A 14,239-nucleotide genomic window follows, 5' to 3' on the forward strand; every position below is an offset into this window, starting at 1 on the left:
TTTCTTCTTCTCCCAGTCTGGAAAACATCTGAAGTCATAATAACGACTTCCTGAGGTCACCAACATTTACTGACTGGGAAGAAGTGACCATCTGAACTGGACTTTATTGGATCAGACAGGTGTTCTCAAACTCCACTCTTTAAGTCCTGATCTCCTACAACTTCTAGGTGTGTCTCTGCTCCAACACAGCTGACTGCAGTATGGGCTCATCAGCAGAGCTCTGCAGAGCCTGACTCCATGCTGGGAGGTAGTTCAGCCATTTGATTCAGTGTGTAGAGCAGGACACGTCTAGACATTACAGGACACTGGACCTCAAGGATTTAGTCTGAGACCACTCTGATAGACACTGGATTGATTTGTTGCAGTTGTCTCTTAATCTGACAAGAGTAATTTCCAGTGACTGACGTTTTATTTGACTGTATGTCTGCTGGTTCTGTTTGTGTTAGAATTGGGACATATCATTTAAAATCCACTCTTTCTGCCCTTGGATACATTTTGTTGTGTATTTGGAGTGTCTAGGAGTGCAGAAAAGTTGAATGTAGTTTTTCTCGGAGCTGTGTTGATATCTTTATATTCTGTTTGAGTCAGATTTTTCACTCCATTCAGCTTTCTTTCTTCTTTATTAAGTTTATTGAACATTTACCTCACAGTATTTGCTACGGCGCTGATAAACAAGGTAATCCAACCAATTTCATGATTCCACCATTTTTGTTTCTCTCTGCGATTTCGTAGCCCAACCTGAAGGATGCCGAAGCTTCACGTTGACACCTGAAAATGTTTGGTTGTTGGGTAAATTAACCCACACAGTCCATTACACCAGGGGCCTGTTTCAGAAAGGAGGTTAAGTGAAAACTCTGAGTATGTTAACCCTGAAATGAGGGAAACTCTGGGTTTTCTGTTTCAGAAAGGGAAGTAAGTTAAACCTGAGAAAGCAGAGTAAGTCAAGCCCGTTTCTGAAAGAGAGGTAACTTATACTCAGAGTCAGTTACCATGGCAATTTACTCTGTGAACCTAACCTGGTTGGGAGCAGGTTTTCTTCAGAAAACACAGAGTTTATTTTGGTCTCCTCCCCTTTTTTAAAGAGGAAGTGGTGTTTAAACACCTCATTGATTTTTTTGGGGACATATTCATTGGGCACATTTCAGTCACGCAGAGCGCATCAAAGGGAATGAAATGGCATGTCCATTTATGGATGATCCTGTTGACGAAGAGGTTGTATTACTTCGTAGGGAGTTACATTTACGTCGGGAAAGGATTTTGAGGCCCAGAGTGGATTTTTTTTGTCATATCCCTATCCTATCACAGCAATTTATATGGTGTTGTTCATCTTCTAAAAAAAAAACAAAAAAAAGATTTTAAAATAGTTTCAATACTTCCTAGAATTCACCTGTGACCATACACTCACCTCTCACTTTAGTTTCAGAATGTTGATTTCCAGATCTGCCTTTTGGATCTGGCGGTCCAAGTATACAAGTTCTTTGCTGTTTTTTTCTATCTTTTTAATAAGAAGAAGTCTATATAACTCCTTAACTGGCAACTGAAAATACATTAGATTAAAGTTACATCATGAATGTAGTCTAAAATTCAGAATGAAACTGTGGCATTTACTGTAAATCACTGAACTGTGTCCATCTGTGCACCAGAAGTTGATGGACCTTCCTCCTGCCGTTCTTCCATAACTCTGGGGGGTAGAGATAAGAATGACCATTTATAGATATAAACTTGGATTCTATAGGCTACTCCACATATAAATGTGAATGTGTAGATTGTTTGATGTGTAGACATATAATATTAAAATTACCTCTGTAGGCCTGTCTGTGGCAGCAGAAACGGTTTCTTCATCCCCATCATCCTGTGAAGATGAGCATTTCAATGAGTACACTTTATAATACAATTTATCATAATTGATGGTGTATGGAGTAGGCTACTGACAACTGCATGGGGTACTGTTGGGACAGGAGGCTCCAAGAGGCAGATATTACCATCCGAATCTGTTGGGATTTGGATCCCAACAGATTTGGGGCCATCTCTTCTGCATTTGTCAGGGGTGGTGGTGCAGGTCCTTCCCCTGTTTTATGAGCCTCTGCCTTCTTTCTGTTGGCTGAGTGGAAGTCAAATGAGAATGAACATTTAGACATATGTCAAAATGCTGCTGCACTGCTAGACACTGAATGCCATTTAGTCATTTAATATGTCAAATGTTTGTAAAGCCAGGTAGCTACTCTACTCCTATGATGTGCTCAAGTATGTTTTTATATTTCATTTTCAGCTGCTGCCATGTTCTTTTGATGCCTGCCGGATTGCACCTATCCATGAAAATTAAATTAGGTTTAATAAAATACTGTTCTTCCAGTTTCACCTCTGATATTATAACAGTTGGGTAAGTTACTCTAAAATAGTTCTTAATTACTAACTACAAATTTTATCTTCAACAAGTCTAATTAGATTAATGTAATAATTACTGTCTCGAGAAAGTATTGGTCTACTTACTAATTTGTTTTATTTACCTATTAATTACTTTCTAAATCCCAAATCAACCTCAACCACTTGAACAATACAAGGAGAGACAAGAAACTGCACTTCTAATGCTTTCAAATAAACAATATTCAATTGCATAAATTAATCTTAAATTGACCAAAGTGTATTATAGAGGGAGAAAAAGTTAAATTAAAAATATACCTTTTAAAAGTTGATATTAAATCCACTATTGTTTTATAGTCTTTAATTTAATTACAGTATTAAGATGACTTAGTAACTTAATTCATTACACCCAACACTGTATAAAAGTAATTAAAATGTAAACTTACACACTGACTCGAGCAGCTATTTTCACCCAAGTTAACTCTCTCTCCTTCGCCGCTGCAGCCGTGTTGCTTTTTTTAAAAAAAATACATGCTCAAATTCTGCATATGCTTGCATAAGCACATCCAGTTCTGCTGGTGAGAAATATGCAGACCTTTTTTTGTCTGACGCTGTTGCCATGGTGACTCGTAATATCTGCGCTCCATTGATAAGGGCTTTTTATAGTTGTGGTGCATGCACTTAACTCAGAGTCAGTCAACTCAGAGTTGATTGAACTAACTAATTTCAGCTGTTCTGAAACCCAAAACTCAAAGTTTCCCATCTCAGGCTAAGTTAACTCAGAGTTCAAGTTTTAACTCAGAGTTGGTTGAACCTCCTTATTGAAACAGGCCCCAGGGGTTCTCAACCTTTTGCAAGCTGGGCCCCCCCAAAGCTGGTTCGTTGCAGTTGGGGCCCCAGTGCCCCCCGCCCAGATCCCCCATCCCCCCGCCCCGCTCTACCTTGCATAGATAGATAGATAGATAGATAGATAGATAGATAGATAGATAGCCCTAGGCTATTATTTTTTAGGCCCACATTATTATTATTAACATCATCAGTAGCGGTAGGTAGGCCTATTATCATTTCTAGGCTATTGTTATAATTGGCAGTAGCACCAGACTTCTAATGTGAGCTTGCAGGCATTATTATTATTATTATGAGTAGTATATGCCTATCACCATTACTAGGCTATTGCTATACAATTGTGAGGTTACATGCTTTTTTTTGTTATTATTATTATTATTATTATTATTATTATTATCATCATCAGTAGGCCTATCACCATTACTAGGCTATTGCTATATAATTGTGAGGTTACATGCTTTTTTTTGTTATTATTATTATTATTATTATTATTATTATTATTATTATCATCATCAGTAGGCCTATCATCATTACTAGGCTATTGCTATAATTGGCAGTAGCACCAGACTTCTAATGTGAGCTTGCAGGCATTATTATCATTATTACTATTATTATTATTATTATTATGAGTAGTATATGCCTATCATTATTACAAGGCTATTGCTATATAATTATGAGGTTACATGCTTTATTGTTGTTGTTATTATTTTTATCATTATTATTATCATCAGTTGGCCTATTATCATTACTAGTCTAACTCTTGGACTGAACGTATTTTTTGCCAGATCCATTCAAATAGTCACCAGAGTAAAGAAATGTATATTATATGTGAATTATGTGCGCCGTTTGGAAGTAATTTTGATAAAACTTGCTGTATAAGCAAAAGAGCACGAACGTTCTGCATTCGGGTTGTTCCGGAATGCGACGTCACAAACAGAACTACCGTGCATCAGCCTGCAAATACTACGTCTTTTGCTACCAATTTGTTCAATTTTATTAATAACTCTTACTCTACGTACAAAAAAATAAATTAAAAAAATGTCTGATACATCTTCAAACTCCCCCTCAAGCATCGGCGACTCAGATAAGGAATATATATACGAAGAAACGGAGTTTGAACAAGGTGAACCTGAGGAGACTATATCTAACGTTGCTAAGACATAGAGCCATGCTCCATTGTAGGTACCCCTCACAATCCTCGCTTGTGAAGTGTGAATTGCATAAAACACTTTTGTCACTGCTGGCAATCCAGTCCTTTTGCGTTTCTTTTACGAATGGATCCCATTTCTTTCGGACCTTTTAATCATTCGGCCAAGTATGTAGCGCTACTTTCTGGCCTACACTAGACCGCGGTGAAGTTGGCTTGACATGGACACTCAAGCTCCGCGGAGTCATCGGAGCACTCTTGAGAAACAAAAATCAAATCAGATTTATTGACGGTCCCACCGCGTATGGGAGAAGGGAGCAGCTGAGACACGCTAGCCGAAATCGGAGTCCTTCAACCGGATCAACCGTGAGCTAGATCCCGCTGACTCCGCGGAGCTTGAATGTCCAATGTCAAGCTAACTTCACCGCGGTCTGCACTACAGCCACCAACTACGCACCTAGAAGGCATTTTTTTTTAATATACGTACATGTACAATGTATGCAAACCTTCTGGCATGAGTCTGTGAAAAGGATTAATAGGACAAAAACACCGAAATAATCCTTAGCGAACAATGTTTGTTTAAACCTACCGGGCGGCTCGTCCTCTTTGCTGAAGCGCTGTGTGTCTGCTGTGTGTCCGCTTTCTGATGTTAAACAAACATGTCTGAACGTCCATCCATCCATTTTCTGACCCGCTTAATCCCTCATGGGGTCGCGGGGGTTGCTGGTGTCTATGTCCCGATATAAAATAATTCTTAGCCGTCCAGTGGGTTCATGGTTCCATGCTCTCTCATGTGTATTGCCTGCCGTGTTTATAAGGCAGCTAAGCTACTAGCTATGTCGCCGTACAAGCCTTGGCCAGCATTTCACAGACTCCCTCCGTCCCTTCAGGCTTTTGCTGTATAAATCTGGCAATATGATACCATCAACCATCAACTTACTCTTAAAACGATCTTGTGATACGTTATCTAAAGAAGAAAAATATGCCGAGAACTCGTCAGCTTCCTTCCAGTCCGGCGCGCATGCGCGAAAAACCCGGATGAAAACCGCTTATCACCTGCATTTGCGCTCACTATCGACAAAACAATCAAATTTGTTCAAAACTTTTTTTTTTAAATCAGTCCAAACACATTTTAATTTTTATTCAGGAGTTATGTATATACAAAACTTTAACTTTTTATGAAAGTAGTTTAGTGATAAAAAAAAAAGTGCAAATTTTTTTTTTCCAGTTTTTTTCCACTCCCATCCTGTAGCCTACTCGTGCCCCCCCGGGAGAGTGTCGGCGCCCCCCCGGGGGGGCGCGCCCCACCGGTTGAGAACCACTGCATTACACCATCCCCCAGCATATTACAGCAATGGCTCAAAGGGGTGGAGTCAAATGCTCTGTGACCTGGAGGGGGAGGGGTGTTAGGTGCCTACTTTAGATTTAAAGGAGCATTGAGCAAGTTCCACTATTTTTGCAGTAGTCTGCCCCCTCTGGTGACAAGTTGAAATTACACCAGAGTTGTGCGCTTGCATGGGAGACGAAGAAAAGCATCTGCGACCGTTTAGGCCCTGTTTTACTTTTATGTGTAAAATGGAGGCTTTAAATTAATGTTGGCAGGTTACTGAGGAACTCCTTCAACAACATTACAGTAAACGCTGCAGCAGAACGTTGTTACAGAGAACTTAGAAAATGAGGAAGCTGAAGGTTTAAGTTGACACTAACGTCTTAAAAAGTCAGTTCCTGCTTTCTACATCAAGATTAATGAATAAGATCTGGTTTAGTGTCAATGTGATGCTGAGTTTGTGGGTTTCTCACCTCTGTTCCTGTATGTGAGAGTTTCCTGGTCTGAGCTGCAGAGCAAAGCTCTCAGAGCCTCTGACATGTAGTGGTCCACAAAGAGGAAGAGGAGCTTTTTACTGTCTGCCAACCTGCTGCTGGTCTCATTTGATCCAGCTGCAGAATGGAGGGAACATCTGTCCACAGGCTGCTGGGTGAGTCCCATCTGCTGGATGTGTGTTGGTGTGGAAATGTTGAGAGACCATCACTGCTGCTTCCCACAGCAGAGCGCTGATTAAAGCTCCAACTAACCTGAGAGTCATTTCTCTGCAGCTCTCATCTCTCTGCTGAGCTGCTCAACAAACCAAGGTTAGAAACTGCTTCTGTCACTGTTTCAGTCTGACTGACTCCACAGAGACGCTCCTGCAGGAATTAGAAACTATTTAACCTGCTTTCTTCCTCCCAGCTGCTCTGACTGTGAGTCCCAGCAGATCTCAGATGTTTAAAATATGGTTTGCGTTACTCATGTGTATCAATTATGTAGAAAAGCATCCAATTAACTTGCTTAACTTTATTCCAATAAGGTACTTTTAAAGAGATACCTCACGCCAGTGACGTGCGGTAGGGTTCATAGCTGGTGAGGCACTGACGTCATCAGAGTCAGATTTACAAATATATACACTCTACAGAGTAGACTCGTTGCAAAGTGCTGAAGGAGACTGATTGAACCGAATCAATGCGGTACCGCGCACGTGACGTCACCGTCTCAAGAGCAACGCCCCTTTTGCCGCTTAGGTAGGGCATACAGGAGAGAACGCATACAGGAGAGAACGCACGGATAACAGATATGACCGACTTTACAGCCATTAAACTTTCCCAAGACGATGTCCCAGGCACACGGATTACTGGTCGCACTGTCGAAGAACACACCAACCTTCAGCTCAAACGATGGCTTGAGGTTCGAGGGCTTAAAAAAAGACTGGAAAACTGGCCGAGTTGATGAACGGTAAGCTTTGTTTTTTTTTTCCTGCGCGGCGATCAAGGCAGCGTCGGCCGTTTTTTTTGTTGTTGTTTGCAATCACCGTCCAGGAATGGGTATATGTTTAATGTTTGTCTCATTTGAAATGTTTTTGAGTAAGCTATCCTGGTAGCAGGCTATCATGTTAGCGCCTGCTACCATGATAGCCTGTATGCTGTCATGGTAGCAGGCGCTACTTTATTAACATGTCGGCCACCAAAATACTCTTACCTTGACTTGATGTCGCTGGAATTGGGTCAGGATGTTCTTCGGTTGGGCCCTTTCCTCCGACAAAATGCTTGCTACATATGTACTTGAATTTGGTAACTTTTTCCGGGTTGAACTGTTGTGTAGGCCGACCGCCCCGGTGTTCCAAGCGTACACATTTCTCCTTGGCAGTCTTGAAGAAAACATCCTTCATATGCGGCCGATCAGCGTACCTCGAGTCGCTGTTGCACGTTCCATAGCAACAATGTTTAAAAACCATGGTTTTAGATTTGGAAAAAGCATTTGTTTACCGAGTAAAACCAAGGGTAACGCACGTCTCTTTTACAGCGACACAGCGGCGGACTATGCAAGCATGCCCTACTGCGTACCACGTGATGTGACGTCATCGTGACGTTGTGTTTCTAAAAATAGCTCGCGCGCGGTACCGCATTCACCAAGATACATGGAACAATATTGATTCTTTGATGAAACACACATTACACACATTTCAACATGCATAATTATCGCTGTCTTACCTCTACTTATAAATTAGTCCATGCAGCGCTCTTTCTGGACAAAAATATCATAATTTTCCGGTAAAAGTTCTCTTTATCTTCAGTTTTAAAAGTCTCTCAGTCTCAGTGGAGCTCACTGCCAGGGAGGAAAGCCTTCCTTCATCAGTCCTGTTCCAGCTGTATGTTTAGAGTCTTTTTAGTGCTTTACTTGTTTAGCAAAACTCGCTAATAAAACATCCATAACTTGTTCTGACTCTACTATTTGGGGATCAGGAGTGGTGCCCCTTGAGCGCCCCCTGCCGAGAGGCCAAGGAACTGCCGGCCTCACCTACAACCACTTCTTTGCTGTTTATGATCGCCCAGCAGCACGAAAACATGTTACCTGCTCACAGTTTAATGACCAAAACACAATTCGTAATCCACATATATTAAATTGTGGAAAATCAGTTCATAACTGTTTGAAAATGTATGATCTAGAGACAGGAAGATGCATTCACAGAATGGAAGCCAGCGCAGTTAACATGGGATTGCGCAAGGTTAAGCTCGCTGCGGCCTCACCGGCTTCACTCAAGCACCACCAAGGATTTACATGAAAAATAGCGAAAAGTCTGCGACTTTAAAGAGAATATGATAAAAAAATGAGGACATTAGATAAAAAAAAGAACTTTTAGTACAAATGACTGAGTGAATCACAATTTACATTATGTTATCATTATATTTTCTTTCTTTCCATGATGACAAGTGAGGCCTGGACTCACTTGCCTCCCCTGACTGCACATCACTGCGTCACGCCTTCCCTCTACCATGCCATGCGGATGTGCTTACTTAGGATCTTCTGCTAATTTCAGTTATCGAAAATCGAGAACACTATTTTTGTCATGGTTGGTACATTCCAGCACATTTGTTATGAATCACACAAAGCCCAAAAAACACAACTTTTTTTTGCTCCTTTTGATATTATTTAATTAACCAGATTCAGCTTTTTGCAGAAAAAAACACTATTTCATCATGTTTTGATTTGTATCTGTAATTTGTCTGAATTTGTAGCCGGTGTCTCACCAAAATTACGTTATTTTTACATATTGACAATAAAGACTCTTGATTGTAGATGATGTCATCAAAGCTGTGGCCACTGAGCATCACTTCTGAAAATAAATAGGTCTTCAAAATGTTGTTAAAATTGTTTGAACATACACAAGGAATACGAAATCTCCACTTTACAAAATATTAGTTACACCAGACAATTTCAGTTTTTAAGAAAAGCCTGGCATAAAGCTCTATCCATCCATCATCCATTTTCCCTATCTCCAGCTGTCAGTGAGTGCGAGGCGGGGTTCACCCTGGACAAGTCGCCAGTCCATCGCAGCATAAAGCTTTAAATAAAATAAAATAAAATAAAATTCTACCATAATAAACAGAATGGACTGGATTTTCTGACATTGAAAGTAGAAGAAAACACACCAGTAGCTTTATTTTATATTATGTGAAACATCTGCACATACTTATTTCTAATTTAAAAATGTGTACTTTTATAATAATTATTTCATTTTTATTTTTGTATATTCTGCTAATTTTTAAAACTAAAAATCCCATTTCATTATAGATTGTCTAACTTCTCCTCTTTTGGTCATTCATTCACCAAAATACCTCTGTGGTGTAAAAACATGGAGAACTATGCGGCCAAGATCCACCAGGGGGCGGTAGAGCACCGGAGAGAAGCATTGAGCTGCGCTGTCATCGCCGTCATTGCACCGAAGAAGCCGCTGTAGTAAACAAAGCGGATTCCAGAGGTTCTTCCCCGGTAAAATAGAACCAAGGCGGGCTGAGGGATGAAGGAGACCCCGGCGGACAGCCCGGCTGAGCCGTCCAAGGCGGACTCTCTGCGGGGCTTCGTCACCGAGAGGCTCGCTGCTGCCTCCCGGGAGATCCTGGCGGCGGTGGAGACGGTGGTGGCCGCCTACGAGGAGGAGGCCTCGGGCTTCCGGCTGGAGATCCGGCGGCAGCGGAGGCAGCTGGAGGTGCTGCGGAAGCGGGTCACAGTCGGAGCGGCTGGTTGGTTCTCTGTTAAATGTGCCGGAGCGCCGAGCTGCATGCAGAACTCCCTTAGTTTATCTAGCGTTTTAAGAGGATTTTACTAAAAAAAACATACTTCTACTTACAAGTAGGAATAAAACTAAATTTTATGTCAGTATCTGTATTTATTCTTTAATTCGGCTGGTTTATAATGTAAATTTTTATTTTATTTTAACCTTTTTTGGTGTATTTCCAGATTTACCTTGTAGTGGATCCGCTGAGGAAGAGGAGGACCTGACTGCCCCATCAAGGTTTCTGCTGCTGCTCCTGTCTACTGGATATAATATTAATATTTTATGTCTCACTGACTGGTTCAATCAACCAGATGCTGGGTCTTTATGTTTCAGCTCTTCATCACCTGGTGGAAGAACACCTGGCAGAGCTCAGACCAGTAACAACACCATAGACCTCAGCATCCGCATCCTGAAGGACTCCAGGATAAACATGCTCTCCAAAAGTGGTACCTTCCCTCAGCGACCTTCTTGTTTTTCATTAAAAAAAACATATAGTACACATACATTTATTTCTGAACTTTTTTTACTGCCAGTCTTCTTGTGAGGATCAATACCAACTTTTCACAGCCTGACATTTTTTGCCCGTTCTTACCTGGAAAACAGTTCAAGCTCAGTCAGACTGAATAGAAATAATCAGTGAACATCAAATTTCAAGTGTTGCTACATATTCCTGTCTGGATTTAGGTCTGGACTTTAACTAGGCCATTATAACTAATGAAAGGACTTATATGTTTCACTGAGGGGATGGTGAGTTCAGGGGGACGTGTTGTGTTTGTTTTTCTCGCAACGTAATTTTCAATGTTGGCCCTTTATAACCATGCACTGCCTTGTGTTGGTCTGTCATATAAAAGCCTAATAACAAATATTGAGTCGTTTGGAGGTTGTAAAATGACAAAACAGGGTGTGAATACTTTTTTGAAGCTCTTATATTCTGGAGTATTTCCAAACAACATTTTTGGTCTTTTAAATGTTGGAAAATCTGTCTGTTTTTTTCCAGAATAATCCTGAACCAGATTATATTTGTTTTGCTTCTGCTCTCAAATTCATGAAGGCATAAAGAAAACGGAGTAAAACTCGGCTTCTGACGCACCACTTCTGTTTTAAACTTCAGAAACACATTTTTACTCCACAATCTACTCCCACGCTGACTTTATTGTCCGTGTTGCTCTGCTTCCAGCGGTGAAAAAATGTCCGCTGGTCTCCCTGAAGTGTCCCCGAGGCCAGCGGGGGCGGGACTTTCTGAACCTGCTGAGGTCTGCTGTCCCTCAGCTGGCTGGAGATGACAAACCTTTTGACATCTTAATGTTGGATAAGAGGCGGAGACTTCAGCCTCTGACTCTGAAGACGGTGACGCCCGAGGAGATCATCAGAAACGTTGGATCAACGGGGGTCAGGAGGCCCGTGATCTACATTAGACTGAAGGTAAAACCAGACTCAGTTTTGGCTCAGGAATTGTTTCAATACAATTTTTAGGGTCTGGTTTTCAGATGTTTTGTTCTCTTTCAGACACAGAAGGAAGCTCAGGAGGAGATTCCTCATCCAGAGGCAGAGAATAGCTCTGCCATGTCGGCCTGGGAGGAAAATAAACAGCAAAACGAGATGAGGTTTGAAATCCTGTCTTTATCCATCAAGTTTTAGCTTTTTTTTGTTTGTTATATTTAATTATGTAACAAAAACTCAATTATTTACAACTCAAAATTTTGCATTAAGTTTCAGATTTAAAGATTGATAATGAATCCAAGCACTAAACCCTGTGGTACTCCACAAAAAAATGGATGTTTATTCCTCTGCAAAGTATTATTGTTGTTGAACTGAATAATTTAGGCTTAATAGATATAAATAGCTGATTATCATCAGCATATGGTAATTTTCTAATATAAAACAATGTTTTGTTGTTGTTTTAATTTGTTTTCTTGACAGAACAACATCACAACCACAAATGGAAACAGAAAATGAGCGTCTCATGATCTCAGCGTCAGGTAAAGACTCCCTGGCGCCCTCCGCTGGCGAGAAGGAAGGAGGTGCTGTTAAAGAGGATGATGGAGACTTCAGAGAGACAAACAGGAGTGAAGGCAGCTGGAAACTACATGAAGGTGAGAAAAACAGGAACTCCGAGGTCATCACAGAGAAAGAAGAAGTTGATCAATCTAACAAAGTTTGGACAAAAACAGCAGCTGCAGCTGATCTTTCCTGTAAGGTCTGCAAAGCTGCGCAGGAATCTGAAGCCGCTCTCATTAAACATGCCTGGCGACACACGGAGGAAGCAGGAAGTGTTTGTGGAGTCTGTGGAGAGGCGGTCGAGGGATCAGACGATCATTTTCAAAGGGAGCACAGGACTGCCGACTGTCCCGTCTGTGGAGACTCTTTCCTCGGTGTCCTCAGGCTGAAGGAGCACCTGGAGCTCCATCCAGGAGAGCAAGCTCACCAAACGGCGGTCAGTCACGCCTCGTTTGCGTCCGATTTGCTCCTGGAGAACCACCAGAAACCCCCAGAGCCCCGTCACAAATGCTCGACCTGCAACAAGGTGTTCAAGCTGGAGACGCAGTTGAAGAATCACCAGCGGACTCACGGCAAATGCAAAACGTACCTCTGCGGCGTGTGCGGCAAGTTCCTGAGCAGCAACAGGTCCCTGTCCCGCCACAAGATGACGCACTCCGGGGAGAGACCCCACAGATGCCAGACCTGCGAGAGGGGCTTCAAACTGGCCACCACGCTGAGGCAACACGAGAAGATCCACACGGAGCGAGAGCGGCCGTTCCTCTGCGACGTCTGCTGCAAGATGTTCCTGACCAGCAAGCAGCTCGTCGTCCACATGAGGACGCACACCAACGAGAAGCCGTACCGCTGCGACCGCTGCGGGAAGGGCTTCACCACCAGGGGGCCGCTCACCATACACATGCGGGTGCACACCGGGGAGACGCCGTACCGCTGCCCGCACTGCGGCTGGTCCTTCAAACGGAAGACGCACCTGGACGACCACGTGGCCATCCACACCGGAGCCAAACCCTACGTTTGCGGGATCTGCGGGAAGACGTGCGCCCGCCGAACCTACCTGACCGTCCACATGAGGACGCACAACGGAGAGAGACCGTACAAGTGTTCCCTGTGTGAGAAGGCCTTCACGCAGAGCCACTGCCTGAAGACGCACATGAAGAGCCACGAGGCTGCGCCACCGTAACGCTGACCAGATCATTCGGTTATGCACTTTATTTGGCACATGGGACTACTCCGTTTTTTTATTATTAAACTGTTTCTGGCTCTCAAATGTGCTGAAATATCGGCAGTAAAATTCAGCGGAAAAACTGCGAGTCTGTTTTTATTTCTTTGTCATCTCAAACGGTTCTAGGCTGTGAAACAGGTTCAATAATTTATAGACAAACAGACAATATCCAAAAACAACAATAAGGACAGACATTAAAATACAGTAAGACTCACAGTAGGCCTGACAGGAAGTGGATTATTACAGTATTTTAGATGGAAAACAGAGGAAATTGGGTTTATTTTCTTGTTTAGATTTTTGCCCTTTTAATCAGTTCTGCTAACCAGATTTCTACATCATCCTTCTGCTGATGGAGAATGTGCCATTTTTCATCCATAGTCCTCAAATTTAGAAATTTCTGTTTAATTTATAGAAATTTTCATTAAAATCTTATTAGTTATTATTATTGTCTTATAACCACTGAAAATATATATTTTTTAGTTTGTACTGAAGCAAGTTATATCTTAGAAATTCAGATTTTTATCTTGAAACCATAATTTATTTCCATATCGCCACAGCTCTAAATGTGTTACTGAGGAAAAAAGCTTCTTTATCAGGCATCTCAAAGGTATATAGCCACGTTATATACTTTTAAAAAAGACCAAAAACTGTTTGATCGTGATGAAATAAACCTATATATACCAAACCTCCATCATGATAGTGATGGTCATGTTTTAGGCTAGATAAAAATCCCGCGCCGGACGCGATTAGCATATAGAAACAAATGTGGCGCCATCTAGCGATAGTATCGCAGAACTACCATAATGCAGATGTGCTTCATTAATAAAATTAAATCATGCTGGAATGAGCCTGATCCTCTTCAATGCCTCGCAGTAGAGCAGCAGCTCGCAGTGACTGAAAATCAACCATTATTAATTAAATAAAACTAATTTACAGCAGCTTTAAGAGCCTCATATCAGAACATTTACTCTCGTCAGTCAACTCTGCTTCACATCTGAGCCTTAGCAGGTTTAGCTTTAGCTTCAGTGAACAGCAACGTTCAGACTGTAATCCCAGAGACAATCCAGACTTTTGCCT

General features: G+C 41.8%; 1 protein-coding gene across 2 annotated transcripts; it reads left to right on the forward strand.

The window, feature by feature from the left end:
• Window positions 1-9,563: 9,563 nt before the first annotated feature.
• Window positions 9,564-13,248, forward strand: LOC105920131 (zinc finger protein 252). Of its 2 annotated transcripts, none has more exons than XM_036133975.1 (6): window positions 9,564-9,907; window positions 10,125-10,179; window positions 10,276-10,388; window positions 11,120-11,364; window positions 11,449-11,546; window positions 11,863-13,248. In XM_036133975.1, exons 1-6 carry the CDS (start codon window positions 9,685-9,687, stop codon window positions 13,118-13,120), a joined length of 1,992 nt encoding a protein of 663 aa, XP_035989868.1. In that variant the 5' UTR covers window positions 9,564-9,684; the 3' UTR covers window positions 13,121-13,248. The 2 variants fall into 2 exon arrangements, with proteins under 2 accessions (XP_035989868.1, XP_035989869.1); XM_036133976.1 differs by having other exon boundaries at window positions 9,799-10,016.
• The last annotated feature ends 991 nt before the right edge of the window (window positions 13,249-14,239 follow it).

This window comes from Fundulus heteroclitus, unplaced genomic scaffold, assembly GCF_011125445.2.
Source record: "Fundulus heteroclitus isolate FHET01 unplaced genomic scaffold, MU-UCD_Fhet_4.1 scaffold_71, whole genome shotgun sequence".
Lineage (NCBI taxonomy): Eukaryota > Metazoa > Chordata > Actinopteri > Cyprinodontiformes > Fundulidae > Fundulus > Fundulus heteroclitus.

Bases quoted from the DNA above. Each gene is read 5' to 3' on its own strand.
- LOC105920131 (XM_036133975.1), top strand. From the start codon at position 9,685: ATGAAGGAGACCCCGGCGGACAGCCCGGCTGAGCCGTCCAAGGCGGAC. The intron at 11,365-11,448 runs GTAAAACCAGAC...GTTCTCTTTCAG, and splicing joins TGATCTACATTAGACTGAAG to ACACAGAAGGAAGCTCAGGA. The intron at 11,547-11,862 runs GTTTGAAATCCT...TTTTCTTGACAG, and splicing joins AAACAGCAAAACGAGATGAG to AACAACATCACAACCACAAA.